The 17,595-nt window shown below is 36.9% G+C and overlaps 1 protein-coding gene across 2 annotated transcripts in view; it reads right to left on the bottom strand.

The window, feature by feature from the left end:
- The window catches only part of iqsec1b (IQ motif and Sec7 domain ArfGEF 1b), a 302,557-nt gene that overhangs the window by 213,601 nt on the left and 71,361 nt on the right, over positions 1–17,595 (bottom strand). For both annotated transcript variants that reach the window (XM_066672593.1, XM_066672597.1), the window contains exon 2: positions 7,146–7,181. In XM_066672593.1, coding sequence (XP_066528690.1) covers positions 7,146–7,181 — 36 coding nt within the window. The remainder of the gene's footprint in view (positions 1–7,145; positions 7,182–17,595) is intronic.

Here is a 17,595-nt window from a genome sequence, read left to right as displayed (position 1 = left end):
TTAAATTTGCATAAGCCTGACCCATTTAAAACAGAGTTTCAAAAATAAAATGTCCAAGGACTAAGTAATACCACCTTGAAAAGTAAAGCTGTGCACACAGATCTGTTGTTAGGACAGCATGTCCTCATGTTTCAGAAGCACAACACACACATACCCACACACACAATTTGGCCAACTAAGCATTTACAGCATAATGTCCTCCATAACAGTTCTTTTCTCAAAAGGTTTAACTTGTCCCTTAAAATCCTCATCAAATCCCAAACTACTGAAGATGAATTAAAACAGAGGTGGGAATAAAACTAATATGTGGCTTAAACAGCCAACTTTCATTTATCACATTTCACTTCAAAGCCTGAGTGAAGGGGGCTTAAAGTGGAGATAAAGATATGGGGAGATTTGCATCTATAAGCCTAGGCACACCACACGATAGTGATTTCATTTAAGGAAAAATGATCAAGTTCATGCTACATTCTGAAAAGACTTCAGAGAAATGTCTCTTTCTAAAAGCAAGAGAACAGTCAGCAGGGTTTCTGTACACTGATTTTCTCAGAGTTATAGGAGGAGAAAATCACAATACAGTCAGCCCTGCTTTGGAGAGACTGGGCCAGGCATTCAGTTGGCAGTAGCCTCTGCACCAGTGTTCTCCATGTATGCATGTAAAGGGGTTTTCATCTATGTAACACTGTCTCATTTTTGTTATTGTTGCTGTTGTTGTATGTTTGTTACAGTCATACCCTTGTGCTGCTTGTCAGAAATGTCAAAGTTGTAGCCTAGGAAGTTCAAAATATCTGATAGATGGTGACATGCAACGAAAGCATAATTCATCAAGGCCAGCCACAATTAAAGATTAATAAATAAATGTAGAATCCTTATTCTCAGCAGAATAATAAAGGATAATGAAGGACAGTTACACTTGCAAACACTTTTCTAGACACCTGAAGCTCTTCACATCTCTTGGGACATTAAAGGGTCACCTCAACCACCCCCAATCTACAGCATGCAACTGGATGATGTCAGCAGTCAACATGACCCAGTATTCTCACCACATAAGCTATGTGCTAGCGAGGAGACCATTTTTTGAAGATGGGGATAATTAGGAGGCCACAGTGGCAGACTTAGCTAAGACATCAAGATAACACCAAAGGGGATTTTATGACCTCTGACACCCAGGAAGTTTTATGACCTCACAGAGTCAGGGCCTCAGTTTTATGTCTCAACTGAAGGACAGCAAATGAAGATGTGATTTTGTATATATATATTTTTTCCCCCTTAACAAGAGACTAAATGAGTTTTAAAAATAGCAATTCTATCTAAGTGGACAGAAGCACTGTGCAGTGCCAAGAATTCACATTATTATTTATTAATAATTATTATTATCATTATTTACCATGGATCAGAACTGTATCCTCCACCTTTTCACCTCATGAACTTACTCCCTAGCCACTCTCACTAATCCAAATCTATCATTCTGCAGTCACATAATTACACTGGTACAATGCTGACAATTGTTGATTGTTTTTTAGCTTAAATGTTGCTACATGAGATTCATTTCAACTTAATGCAAAAGCTCCTTATTCACCTTCCTAATATGAAACTTTGGGCAACCCTCTGCTCTGTTACAGTTTCCCACTCCAAACACTATGTATTTCACAGGCTGATGAAATCTCAGTTCAACAAAAAAACCTTTTGTGTTCGAGAAGGGCAACCTTAGTACTCCCATTCCCCCACTAAGGGGAACGGTTTTCGTTGAACTGGATGCATGGAGAGCCTGAGGAATAACCCAGGATATGTGAAACAAAAGAGTAATCCATCAAAATCATAAAAAATGATTAAATAAAAATAATAATATGAAAAATAAATAAATAAATAAATCCATTATCAACATAAAATCATTCAGCGCCAAATTTAAACCACCAGATGGCTCTGCTATCAGACTTTTATTAACATCACCTTTATGTGAATGTTCCTGTCATTTGTGGGCGCCCACTCATACGAAATTTCCTCTCAGATATTAACAGGGACTTTGCCCCAAACAGTGGACATGGTTACTGCAGCAATTTGGGAAAGAGTGGAACTGTGATCTATGGAGTGATGAGATGTGTAGTGATGTGTTAAGTTGCAGTGATATTTGTGATCACAAGTTAATCATCCAATATCCAGTATCTGATATCGCTAATGGGCCCTTGGATGAATGCTATCAAATCCTCATAGACATGTTGCGAGTGTCTTCTGAATCCTTCTCCGAATATTAGTGGCTTTTACTGTAGTTAAGCAAGGAAAAACACCCTAAGTTTACTCTTCATTTTAGAACGGCAGATAAGCCACTGTTGAAATAGTTGGCAAATATCCTGGTGTTGTTTTCTTACACCACCGTTTCATTTTAACCTTCAGGATTTCAAGAGTCCATTCCAATTTAAATAGTTTTTTTTTTATTCTTTTTTCATCAAGTAGATGTATAAAAAAGTACTCATGTACAGTCTTACTCGACTAAATGTAGTAAAGTAACCAATAATGCAAATTAAATATTACTTAAGTAGCTAGTCAGTTCATAGAATTGTAAATTTGTAGAACTGAAAAATCACAACCTGGTATGGTACACAAAACAAAGGAAAAACGCTCTTTTTAACACTAAACAGAAAATACATTCATTCTGGGATTCATTATAACATGAACAGAAAATACAAAAACATCTATATAACAACCCTATTTCCCATTTTTTTTGGACTTTCTTGAACCTGTATCGGACCACTGTAGCTGTATTGTTTAAATATAAACTAATTTAAAATGTGATTCCTGTATCACTCCAAAAATAAAATAAAATAAAATAAAAAAAAAAAGGACGGGGCAAAATATGAATGAAAAGTTAATAAAATAGTCATGTTACATTGTTTTAAAAACATTCCAGTAAAAATGAAAGGTACAAAAAAGCATCTCAGGTCTCAGGATTTGCAAGCAAATACTGGTCATGGCTCAGCACTTTTTACAAAACTTGGTGAGAAAATAAGATTTTTCTCTATGCAAGACTGCAAGAAATGTACAGGGGTTGGACAATGAAACTGAAACACCTGTCATTTTAGTGTGGGAGGTTTCATGACTAAATTGGATCAATCTTCATTAATTGCACATTGCACCAGTAAGAGCAGAGTGTGAAGGTTCAATTAGAAGGGTAAGAGCACAGTTTTGCTCAAAATATTGCAATGCATAAAACATTGGTAGGTGAATTGGCTTCTCTAATAACTGTCCTGGTGTGTGAGTGAATGAGTGTGTAAGTGAATGAATGTCTGTCTGTATGTGTGAGTGAATGTGTGTGAGCCCAGATATGGATTGGCACTCTGTCCTGGGTGAAGCAGGAAGTGAAGCTGGGTGCCTGATGCAGTCCTCCAGGTGGACGGTCGTTCCTGGTCGAGAGTACGCCGTGCGCGTTTGGCTGCCGCTTCTCACAAGTGTGTGTGTGGATTGAGTGTTCTGAGTGTTCTGAGCAGTGTGGATTGTAAAGCATCCTTGGGTGTCTAGAAAGGCGCTATATAAATGTAAAGATACATACATACATACATTGTAGGTGACATACCGGATTTCAAAAGAGGACAAATTGTTGGTGCACGTTTTGGCACTCATGCCAATGCCAAACGTCGGTTTCAATGGTGCAAGGAGCGCAAATGGGCTGTGGAAAATGTGAAACATGTATTGTTCTCTGATGAGTCCAACTTTACTGTTTTCCCACATCCGGGAGAGTTACGGTGTGGAGAAGCCCCAAAGAAGCGTACTACCCAGACTGTCGCATGCCCAGAGTGAAGCATGGGGGTGGATCAGTGATGATTTGGGCTGCCATATCATGCCATTCCCTTGGCCCAATACTTGTGCTAGATGGACACGTCACTGCCAAGGACTACCGAACCATTCTGGAGGACCATGTGCATCCAATGGTTCAAATATTATATCATGAAGGCGGTGCCGTGTATCAGGACGACAATGCACAAATAGACACAGCAAGACTGGTGAAAGATTGGTTTGATGAACATGAAAGTGAAGTTGAACATCTCCCATGGCCTGAACAGTCACCAGATCTAAATATTATTGAACCACTTTGGAGTGTTTTGGAGGAGCGAGTCAGGAAAAGTTTTCCTCCACCAGCATCACGTAGTGACCTGGCCACTATCCTGCAAGAAGAATGGCTTAAAATCCCTCTGACCACTGTGCAGGACTTGTATACGTCATTCCCAAGATGAATCGATGCTGTATTGGTCGCAAAAGGAGGCCCTACACCATACTAATAAATTATTGTGGTCTAAAACCAGGTGTTTGTCCAACCCCTGTATCCCTTAACATCTAATGTACATAGTATTGTGAAAAGATTCAGGGAACCAGGAGAAATCTCAATCTCTGCTGTGCAAGGCTGGGCACTACTTTTAAATGTAAACGTCCTTTAATAACTGTTATGCTACAGTGATAAATATAGCCACATTGAGTCTGGAGTACTTCAGAAAAACATTGACTATTAACAATCTGCCACTTCATCACAAAAAGCAAACTCTATACATCAACCATATGCAGAGTAAATAGAATATATATTATATAAATATATAAAACTAATAATAAAGTTTAATGAAGTTAATGAAGTCAGGTTTTTCATGCCAGAATCGAATGGGACCATCCAAGGTGGTGAATGAGTGAGATGCATATGTGTGAACTTACCACTGATCTGGAGGTGTACATTGGGACGTTATAGAGACATATACTGGCATTTCTTCCAGGACATCCAAGGTCATTTCAGTAAGACAATGCTTGGCATTATTCTGAACATGCTACAATAGGTGGCTTCAAGGAGGAGGTTTTGGCCAAATTTGGCAAAATTATGTTTAAGTCCCGCTTGTGTTAACATGTTTTGAAAACACTAATAAAAATAAATAATTAAAATAGAAGAAAAATTATTCTATCCTAAATTCTTTGTTGTGTGATTCAGGAACCAAACTGTAGGCAATATTTTTTTTTTTTCCATGTTGCCCAGTGTAAATACTGTAAAGAATTTCTATAGGTTTTGTCAGTTAAATAAATGCTCAAGAGAATGATTTTTTTTATTGCAATTCAGATACTTATCTGGTGGTGGTAATCCTCTATATCCAATACCTGACCTTTATATTGATCTTATTTTATAATACAATTAAATCCTAATCTAATATTTTCTTACTTTCTTTAAGAGTAGAAGCTGTTACTGCTGCAAATGTGGAGCAAACAACATATTCATTTCCTTTGACTTAAGAAGACTTTATTGGATGAGGCACCCATAAAATTTTTTTGCACGTTTATTATAAACATCAAACAGACACTGACGTCCACAAAACCTCAGGCCTTCCTGTTGATGGACAAACAAATGTGATCTGAAGTACTTGGTACTAACTTGGGTCCTCTGAAGCTACAATAAAACATCTGCCCACAAGGGCACCAAGCGTTTCAAGCAATTGACCTGCTCTGGGCATACATCTATCACCATGATGAAGAGCCTCCTGGCTCAACCTTGATGGAAATAAGTGTCCACGATATCTAACCGAAGTGTCAGGAAGACTGATGGTACCAACATCTTCCCGTTCTGGCATCTGTTCAGCAAGCAAGCTGGCAACCATTTCTCCACGATGAAGAGATCTGTTGTTTGTGATTTGTTTCAGTGGAACAGGCTGCATCAGAGTAAAAAGTAAAATTACTTTTTCCATCCCATTTATTTTCCATACCAGGGAGAGGGGGAGAAGAAAAAAAAACAAAAAACAAAACGATAATCCAGATTATCCAAAAATCCAAAGATTTTCAACAACAAACAGACTATACAAACAGCAGCTTTAGTTTCCTCAGAGCACAGGTTTCTTTCAATCAATCATTGTGATGAGCAAGTTCTGGAAAGCTGTTTCAACACAGTGCAAACAAACACAAACAAACAGACTCTGATAACACACTCAGCTTTAAAGTTTGACCAAAGAGTTACCAGTGAGGGCCAGATATATTTAAGAAACCAAGCACAGTGCAACATATACTTTGATGTGACCAAAATTTGTGCCTAAAATACGCCTAATCTAAACTATCTGTTACTAATCTGAAGTTAATCACTCAAGCTCAGCACAAGACCAACACCTATGAACACAGAACCAACCAATTTTAGAGGTTCAAGAAACAGGGGTGCAATCAAAATACACGTGTGTTTAATCCAGCTCCAGAAGCTGGGGAAGCAATAACACAGACTGCAAGTATTTACCACCATGACTTTCTCATATTCATCCATTTTCATTGCAAATACCGCTTCACAGCATTTTTGACATCCACATCATTGTCCAACCACTATTACTCCTGCACATTATTGCAAAAATATTCTTGATTTTAAAAGACAGGGAAAAGACATGTTACACTAGTTGCCTATCCATGAGGGAGAGAAGCACATTTTGCATGTTCTATGCACATAGGGTAAGTACCTTATTTGTGGCTTAAACTGGCACAAAGTGCTTTGCAAATGTCTGTTAGAGGAAACTTATGGATAGAATAAATAATTTTCCATGACACTATGCTACATACGAAAACATTTAGAAAATAGACTATTGCATATAAAACTAGTGAATGTTTTATGGAGTATAATTATATACATGTATAACATCCAACATTCCCAATTGGTGGAAGGGATATGTTCACAGCCATAATATTACCACTTTCATTCCTATATATGAGATAATGGATTCTTATTTTCGTAGAGTGTCATACAAACTCAGACATAAGGTTGGTGTGACCTACTGCAAAGTTCTTGAAAATCACTAGAATTTTTTTTTCTCCCCCATTCACACTTGTCAGTTCTTTTACCCGACATTATAAAGCAGCTGCCAAGTCTAGAGTGCTGAGGTTTGTTGGGATTTGGACTGGAAGGGTCTAATCTGCACTAGAATCCAGCATGGCTCTGTAAAACTGTCACAAGCACATTGTTCTCCCCAAGGGCAATGCTCCAAGGAGGACAAGAGATACTCCAAATGGGCGAATAGCGATACACATGAGCTTGAGGTCATGAGAAAGGACATGCTTTTTGAAATGATATGCATCAGAGCTGGAAATGGCATGCTTTAAATACGACTGGAGCTGTAAGTATTAGGATGAGTGAGAGAAGTATAAGTCTTACATACCTGACATTTACAACACGTAAGGTTTCACCCTCTATCCTGAAAAGCAAATAGAAAGAAAAAGTAAGGAACATTAATGAGACAGCTTGATTATGTCTGTGTAACAAACCTTAAAGAAGAGATTATATTACAATGTACAATCCTAGACAATTTTACAGAGCTTTACAGATTTATTTATGTCAATGTATTTATTAGAAAATGGTCAAGAATGACTATTTGACACAGGAAATTTTCAACTTCCTAAATCATGTGCAATGACAAGTGCCGGCTAGAAGAATACAGCACTTGGCTTTGGAGCAGTAGAACTGCATTCTCTAGAGAAAGTGAACTCCATATAATAATTCTGGGATAAACTGGAATGGTTGAATCCTATGAAATTCTCACAGAAATCTTCCAACCTCTAGCACAGGTTACTTCTAGGGTGTATTTCTGCAGAAGGGGACAAACTGCCAATTAATGTCCCTAATTTTGGCCATATATATATATATATATATATATATATATATATATATATATATATATATATATATATATATATATCCATTCATTAACTTTCTGTAACCGCTTATCCAGTTAAGGGTTGCGGTGGGTGCAAGGCAGGAATTCACCCTGGAGGGGGCGCCAGTCCTTCACAGGGCAACACACACACACACACACACACATATACATACATATATACATATATATATATATATATACATATACATATATATATATATATATATATATATATATACCCTATGAAATAATGAAAGAACTTCATATATAGTTATAATAATAAAGAACTTCATTTTGAAGAGAGCCCACATGCTCCTCAACTGTTGTTCAGATATAAACAAGAAGCTAAAATGCAAAGCAGCCTCAGACATGTTTAACACCCACAGTAAGGATGTTTTTTTTTATTGCTGTTGTAGCTGCTGTGTAGTTGTTTTCTCTACAGGATTGATGGGGTGGCAGAGGCAAGTGGTTAGCAATGTTAAGCACTACAAGCAGTACAGTAAGCTATGCTAGTTGCAGAGGTGGAACAAGCAGAGCTTATACTTAGGCCTCCACACATGTGGGGTGTTCCTATGCAGAGCAGCTTCTGACATGCATTATGCCCCTTTAAAGAAAATAGTGTATGTAAAAAACAGCTGTGAATGGCTCTTTCTAGTAGAAAAGTATTCTGCCTAAAAGTAAGTCTTCACTACAATATTCCTGAGATTTTCAGTTTAAAATGTATTATTATACATATGAAGTAAAATATTTCTTACATTTACATCTTGCAAGCTTCAAAACACACTACTAAACCAAGTGCTGGTACACAACAATTAGCTAACATTAGACCAAAAAAAAAAAAAAAAATTAGATAGGCAAGTAAAACAAGAAAAAAGAAAACTAGGCTTGCCTAGTTTTGCCAAACCATCATTAGCCATATTGCCATTGTCACAGATGTGTTTCAAAAGCCAGAAAGCTCAAAAATACATTCCCTTGTCACTGGAAGGTCTGAAGAAGTTTGGTGCGCACAGGGTCACATCAAACACAGCCCAAGAAACACACAAACAGAGCGTGTTCCTATCTTATTTCCTATTATTTAGCCACAGTTCACGCTGAAGAACCTACTATTCTTTGGTTCCAGGTGGGAAAGATTTTTTTCTGGTTCATGAACCAGTTTATGTCGGAGGTAGCAGACTGAACAGTTCCAGACTTAGTTCATGAGCAGGAACCGTTCCAGTTCCTAATTGGTGGAAAAGTGCGAAATATGTGAAATATTGCTGATCTAACAAATGACAGTGTAGTAGCGACACCTTAAGATCTCTCTATGAAATATGGCTGAACTAACAGTTCTGACTTGCGCATGTGCGTTGCAAAATTAGGAGTTAATGAGTCAGTCAGTCAGTCAGTAAGGGAAAATGTCTCTTCTAGGCCGGTCCGGTCAGTGTTGCCAACTCTTTTCAGAGGAAAGTAGCTAAAGCTTGCTTGAAAATTCGCAAAATGTAGCTAGATGATGCAATGCACTCATTTGCATATTTATTATGCCATCATGCCATATTTACATATTCCACCTAGCAGGAGATCACATGATCACTTGTTTGGCTGAGACCATTGGCTGAAACCAATGACTGTAGATACCTTTCTCTGCAGTCATTAGCCAAAACCAATTGATTAAATGAGTGAAATCATGTGTGTTCTAGGTTAATTACTTAAAGAAACAGCACTTTACTTGTATGACAGGACACCCCATACAAACCATACAGACTAACTATGTGCATATTTACAAAGAACAACTTCTCTAAATATCTGAGAAACAGAAGCGAAGAGAGGAGCCTAAACACACCACATTTACATTTACCTGGACAGAAGAAGGAGCAAGTATATGTGTGAAGGGGAAAACAAGCGTGTTTAACACAATAGTGATGTCACATTTACCTTATTTAATAATACAATTGTTGTTGGAAATAATTTTGTGAAGGGGTTTATTTGCAATTATTGCAATTTATGTAAATTAAATTTGTTGTAAATTAAATTAAACTAAAGTAAATGAAATGTAATTAAATGTACTTAAAGAATAATTTGAATGTTGAATGTGTTATGTTTAAATGTACAGTGTACAGACTTGTGTTCATAAATCATCTGATCTCAGTTTAAAAATGGAAGTGAATTAATGTGAAAAAAAGGAGGTGGAGCAAACTGCAGATCAGTGATTGGTCGCTGGTAACACTGTCTGCACATGCGTTTTGCATTCTCATTTGTGTGAGCTGCTGTGTGCAAAAATTCGCTAGATCTGTCGATAGTCGCTTTTTAAAAGATAACTTGGTAAAGGGGTCTGAAAAGTCGCAAAATCTTGTGACAAAATTGCTAAGTTGGCAACACCGGGCCTGGTAGGCTGTCTGGAAAAAATTAAAGCAGGGTCCATAAACAGTTTACTAAAATTATTTAAATAAAAAGAATTCATATTCTGATATTTAACTTTTGCACTCCAAAATCAATTTTCATGATGAATTTAATAATTTGTTGAACATCTGTATATTTTTACTGTATTTTGTCTTTCACACTCCGCCAAAGACCTCTTAAAGGAAACAGCTAAAAGCATTATAAAATAGCTTGGCCTCTTGTGTTTATCAGGAAAGTATACCAAGGCTCATGTGGGTATACCAAGGCCCTATCCAAATAGAGGGTTAGCCTTTAAATTGCAGTGTTGTTTGTTTTGTACTTTTGTTTTTGAGCTCTTTTTGGATTATGTAAATGCTTGACATCAAGCAAATGCATTACAGATGACATAACTCTGATTAACTGACATCATGGAATATAAATAGATATAGGAAAAAAGGAAAAAGGATAAAAGGAAAAGTATATTATTTCTGAGTATTCCAAGCTTAATCCACTTTCTAATTTGAGTAGACACCCCTTCCTTCGTCTTTCAGTAAGACCTTAATCGCTGCCCTCACTGGCCTGGTTTCATCAAGCCAAACATAAATGTTTCAATATTAAATGTTTCACTCTTTTTTTCAACATAAAAAAATACCTACAAAATTAAAACAGACTGTGAGATGCTGCAAGATAGTTCTACTCAAAGAAGTTGAAAAATTGAACAGAACTTTAAGAAAAACTACCAAGAATTGTGTTCAGTGCCTGGGATGTTTTAAAAGTCAATCTTTCATGGCCCACAGAGTCTAAAGTACTGTCTCTGATTCAGTCTATATTTAGATGCATTAGCTCTATGGCACTTTTCAATTTTATGGCTTTGTTGGATCTTTTGCTTGTCAAAATCCAGACGTGCATTTTCATGTTAAAGGCGTGTTAATGTCAGTGTACATCATTTGTTTCCTGGGTTCCTACTGTTCAAAGAGTGCTCCATGAGTGAAATTAAGTTTCCTAAACTGACAGTGTCATACGTAATTGAAGGATGCATCACAACCTAACCCCTCACCCACCCCTACAAGGACAAACATGAAATTTCAATAATGCTAGCAACTAAAAATGGCAGTATTCCCAATAAATGTAGACATTACACCAGTAATAACATGCTATCATGAAATTTTAGGTATATATTGTATTTATTGTACTTCACAAGTTCCCTTTATTTTCTTCATAAAATAACATTAAAAGGATTTTTACTGCCAACATTCACCAGACAGAAAGCACAATTCACTTAGCACTTGCTATTTATTGAGTTTTAATGTACAGTGAAAAATCACCTCTATCTATAATTAATTCATTCATTCATTCATTCACTCTCTAGCCCACACACAGATAGAGACAATACAAATCAGCTGGCACTATGATATCATACCAAGCAGTGGTTTTCAGGCTGTGATTTGCCATTTAATATCACCCCATATCCCAGCCGGGTTTTGTGAGGGAGCTTTAGGTGTGTGATGGAGGGCTCTAATATTCAGGCCATTGGCAGCTCCTATACTTCAGGCTCCTCATGGCTCAGGCCCCATTCAATAATTCAAGAGATATACCTGTGGGATAGGGCTCTGTCAAGACTCTATAGTTTTCTGGATTTTCTGTGAGCACTGACCAAAGGTAGCCGAAAGGCTTGCTGTCTGAGAGCTGTTGTAGCTTTCAAACATTTGTCATTGGGAAAAAGACAGGAGGCTTCTCCAGCTCCCATACTAGAAGATGACTAGTCTGCGTGTTCAAAAAGTGACCTTTAGGCAGAGTGCTGTGAGGGAACATACATCAAAGTTTTACATCAGCATGCTGTATGTCAGCAAGCCACATACTCTGCAAAATAAAAGCTGCATTAAGGCAAGAAACTGCAGGTTTGACTGTCTGTGTGAAAAGTTGGCAAGGATGTATGTAAATATCTAGTGCATGTCCATATTTGAAACTTGCCAATTTGTTTCACACAGACAAATCCAATCTGCATGAAGCAAACTGTTCAGAATCATACAGTACATACACTATATAACCAAAAGTAGGTTAATTGCGAAGTGTTTGTTCCCCACTCACTGTAATATATTTATAAAATCAAGCACACTGCCAGGTAACATCCAGAGACACATGCTAACAGTAGGATGTATCATGCTGAAGTACTCAAAATCTCTGACTTTAAGGGTGCTTTCACAGGTAACTTTTTAGCTTTGGCCCTTCCATCTTTTCAGCTTGATCCAATCATAGTGTGTGTGAAAGGTGCCTCAGACCACAGTCTAGAACAAACCTGGATCAAACCGAACCAAAAAAAAAAATAGTTCAATCTAGGGCTGTCCTGTCAACAAAACCACAACTATGACGTAATATCACTGCAGGTGTCTAGTCGCTCGCTAATTGGAACAACCCCTAAAACCCTACTCAAAAATGCTCCCACAGTTACTAAGAGGGTTAACCACTTTACAGTTAGCTACTGAGATTCTGACAAAATGAATTAAAATGAACAACATTATAAAAACAGTTGCATTTCTTCAAGTGTTTAGGGCTAGGGGTTATTTAAAAGCAAAATCTATGCTAAATAGATGTTAAATTAGACTGCTTCAAGCCTCAAGTCCTGCGCCTCTTGCCCTACTGGTACTAAATGATTCAGTACAAATCGATCTTAGGCAAGAATTCAATGCCACCATGTTAAAGAACAGCTAGGGGCAGCCTGTTAGCGTATGACTAATTAGCAAAAAACACTCTTATTAACAAGCAACTAAGGGCCTGTTAGCACAGACTTAACTGCATTAAGCTAATTGAGTCGCATATTATTCACTATAACTCATAAGCTTTTTAGTTTGAGTTTTAAGACACATTTAATTGCATGTGGTGAATCTATGAATTTATTACTCTTTCAGAGATTACCAAAAACAGAAGGTTTGCTCAAAAGAATGTGAAAAATTGAGGTGTACTTGTGCTTTAAAAGTGCTATAAGTTGGGGTTGTGGGAGTCCTACCTACAAAGATGAGCACAAATCTAACATCACAGCTCAAATATTTCAAAGCTTTAGCAGTTCGTTTCCAGCGGTGTGGTCAGGGAATAGTTGACGGCTAGTCACATCATTTTGTAGCCCTCGAGTGACTCGTTTTCGGAGGGAAAAAAACCTATTGGACTAAAGATCAAGTGACACAGGCAATGACAGTTGGATGCAGAGGCAGCTTGCGGCTGTACATTTGAAACTAGACGTACTTCAGCATCACTAGCTCACACATTCTAAACACACATGACAAATGAAAAAAATACCCGAATAATGACGGGGAGGTGAGATGAATGCATGTGATTCCAGACAGTGCATAACATCTATGCCATTAAAATCCTACCATGCTCTGTGTTTTTTTTTTTTTTTAAATGCAGAGCTGGCCAAGTGCATCTTTGTTTTCGAAAAGAATAGCAGAAATAAAAAGATAAGGGGTTGGATTGTTCTTGAATAACTCCATAGTTAATATATAAGAAAACTAGTTAAAATAGTTATTCACAATAGTCTCTTTTTCCTAACTGTAGTCTTAAGACAACAACATGAACCACTAGCATCTTAAAAATTATATATATATATATATATATATATATATATATATATATATATATATATATATATATATATAAATGTGTAAATGTCACTTGCTAAAGAATTTATCACACTGCCCAAATGAAAAACACTGCCATTTAATACAACAGTGCACCAGGTTATAATGACCTTAATCATTTTTGCTCTAACAAGGTTCTTTCAGGGTCAATCATCATTTCAGGGCTTATTTTCCTGACATGCTTGTGTACACAATTAATTCATGTCTTCTGTTAGAACTATGGTTGCGTGACACAGAACTAAATATTCCTTTGCTGCATCTACATTGATGGCAGTGTTTCTCTGGCAGATAATATTTTCTAAACAGAAAGAATGCCATTCCACAGCTGTCAGAAGGACAATCCTACTTTGAAAATACACTTTCAAACTCTCGCATTTTACCTTATAATTTTTTTTTGACAGAAAATTCTTATATGGCAGAAACTGAAAAACTTTATAAAAGGGGGTTTCATTTATTCCAACCTTTTTAAAAAGGGTGGTTGTCTGAGAGGTGTTCAATGAGTGTCAGTATTGTACAATAATGGCACTCTGACCAATCTCCTTTAAGTATTACTCCGCAATATACATGTAACCTAGCAACAACACCGGTCTTTACAAACAGTGTGGGGTACCTGATAGCCCTTTTCCACCAATGCGGAACCGGTTCTGTTCCTGTTCATTCATCCCATTTTAAATGGTTCAGCACACTTCCACAAACATAAATATGTTCCAGAACTCGAAAGGTAAGTCCCCAGCTGGAACGAACCAATAGTAGTTAGTTTAACTTTTGTTTGCTCCTCTTGTTCACCATATCAGCCGGACCGCTCTAGAGCCATACTCCAAAAATACTCTCTCTGTATCAAAACATTTACAAATCTTTATCATATATCACTATTATCTGAACCCACTTCACATGGTGGATAAACACCTGAACGAATGTGTTGATTGGAACTATTGTACCATGTGGATTGCTGATAAGCCCTTTTTTTGTCCCTTTTATCTTAAAATCTAAAAACTTGCAAAAATGTACACTATGCACTTTGTGCTATAACATGAGGTATTGGCACTGCTGTATTGATTTTCTATGACTGCAGCACTCCAGTGCCAATATATCATGTTATAGCGCTTGTGTATTATTGCTTAACAGCGAATGAATGAGTGAATGTTACAAAAATGAGCTACAAGTCACATACTTGAATGACACTGATATGACACTAAAGATGTTTTGGCATGGGAAGAAGTTTCTTTCATAGCCAGTATCCACAGCCTCTCAGATCTAACATTATGGACTTATTTACAGGTTAAATATGTAAAAATGTGTCTTAAATATTGACTGAAAAGCTGTTTGTAAACCTAGCCTACAGACTAAGGGAGTCTCTCCATCTGTATTTTTTGGACATTTTTTCCGCACACCTGAAGCAGATGCACATTAGTATAAAGTCACCATACCCAAATCCGAAAATGGCTCTTCAGATAGATGGATTGCCCAAGATCCAATAATTCACCTAATTAATATCCTCATGGCTAAGTGCCATCACGTTCTTACAGACCATGTTCCATCATCTAGTCTAAAATCTTCCCAGAAGAATTGAAGCTATTACTGCAGATAAGGGGAACAAGCTACAAAGCTACTCTTCATTTCAGAATTCTGGTAGAACAGTTGTTTATGATAACAGACAGACAAGTAGATTAGGTCTCTCATACCCTCCTATGAAATATTCTGTGCACCTTATATTTTATTAGGCCTAATATGGAGCACCAAATATTAGGTGTACAATTATGTTTTAAAGCTTATTTGTTTAATGTATAACTGTAAATCACCTCATTCTCTTGCTCTTTTGTCATTTTATGGTATTTGTTGTGTCGTATTCAATTTAAATTAATATGCTACGGGGCGGCACAGTGATGCAACAGGTGGTGTCACTGTCAGCCCATGTGGGTTTCCTCCAGGTGCTTTGGTTTCCTCCCATGGTCCAAAAACACATGTTGGTATGTGGATTGGCGACCCAAATGTGTCCATAGGTGTGAGGTGTGGAGAAAGAAGAAGAAGGAAAAAAAACCCCACACTTTAAAACTTATTTGTACACATTAAGTTTTAACAATGAGCATATTAAAGCTGAGGGCTACGCATTTTCAATTAATTTCTTTTAGCTTGATAGCCATTGGAATATGGACCTATCTAATTTATTTGAAATCACAAAATCTAGATTACTTTGATTCCAAATGGTGAGACAGCTAGTCTCACCAAACAGGTAAAAAGTGTAACATTTCCTTTGTTTTTTGCTTCAGTTATCTCAGAATCAGAATGAGTACCAACCAGCCAGCCTCAGTCTGTATGCATTTGTTGCAGATCACGAACAGCAGAAAAAACAACCAATTAGAAATAACAATAGCTATAGCTGTGAAAATAGCATGGATTGCTGCAATAGTGGTATATAAGGATTTTAAACTTATTAGAAACGGGCCCATTTCAGAAAGAAAGATCTAATGGCAAAAAGCTCATAGTAACACCATCAAAGTGTGAAGCATGAGAAAATCATCAGCAGCCAAACCACTGGGGCCACACTGAAGTATGCCTCTATTAAAAGTGACCATAAGCAAAATTTTTCTTGTATTTTATTTTTCCTCTGAGATCCACTTACAATGTTTGGGTGGGTTAATTTCCCAAAAAGAGCCAAGATTCCTTAGTATGTTTTACCATTCATATCATTTCCCAACTTCTACTTATACCATAGTATTAAATCAAGCTGTTTTTGTTACTACACTACAGAGACTGTTCGGTGTAAAATAGCTCTATTCAGCCTGCTGCCTATATATATATATAAATAAGAGAATAAATGAAAACAAATTCAATATTATATGATACGGTCATTTTAAGAGCAGGCAGACATCATTATTCTGCTCTCAGTGCTCCACTGTATACCTAACCTTCACCTACAGTAATCTAATAGTGTTCACAAAAAAAAATGAATAACTTAATTTCCATCTAGCCCTTTAAACAGCAGACATTTTATTCAGTCATTAATCATCAGACTTGTTTTTCAGTAGAAAGACTATTTAACTATATTTAATTAATAACTCTACAATTAGTAGGCATTTTAAATATGATTTCTTATGTTATAATAGTCTCAGCTCAGCAAGGAATACTTTAAACTTGATGCTGGAACATACATGTGAGGATTTGACGGCATTCATCCATGTCAGTGTTATTACTGATCCTTGACACTTATCAGGGTGACCTGCATTAGCTTCAGATCATCTGGTTCTATTAGTTCTTTTCTTTTGTTTGGAGATAATACAAGCAGGGTCTGCAATTCAATGTTAGTTCCCACAACAGACAAAACTGGAAGTTATAGATAAAATTCATCAGGTGTGCATGTATAATAGATACAATGGCACATTACTTTGGAGTTGAACGGTAGGTTTACGGGCTGCAGTAAGATATGTTTGCTAGGTTCTGTTTATTCATGGGTCCTTGCTGGAACTGTAGCCAAATGTAAAGAATCAAACTAAACTCAGTAAAAGGAGCAGATAAGATAACAAAACTCAAGAAAGAAGACAAACAAATATAAAATCCCTGTGAAGACCATGCTAAATACGTGCTGTAAATATGGGTCTTAAACGATAAAATGTTACACATTAAATAGGAAAAGACTCGCTCATCGATGGAAAGAATTAAGCAACAATAGATGCAATTACAGCTCCCACCAGTAAAGCTGCATTTTCACCTTGCACACAGATGAATTAGGAGGATTAAACTAATTACTGTTTCCTCAACTGCCTGGGCTTTTCAGCTCACATAAATGGCTATTTACTCTGTATTGCTTTTCCTCGCCGGGAACATAGGCATTTATTTTGTCTGAAACAGCGTTTAGCTCCTTAATTGGAATAATACGTCCACTGCTTTGCTCAAACAGTTTGATATTCAGCTTTAGCTTCATTCCATTTCTGGCACGGCACGAGTAAAGCAGTCCCTCTAGAGGGAGACGT

Source organism: Hoplias malabaricus, chromosome 5, assembly GCF_029633855.1.
Source record: "Hoplias malabaricus isolate fHopMal1 chromosome 5, fHopMal1.hap1, whole genome shotgun sequence".
Lineage (NCBI taxonomy): Eukaryota > Metazoa > Chordata > Actinopteri > Characiformes > Erythrinidae > Hoplias > Hoplias malabaricus.
This window is presented reverse-complemented; position numbering and strand designations above follow the sequence as displayed.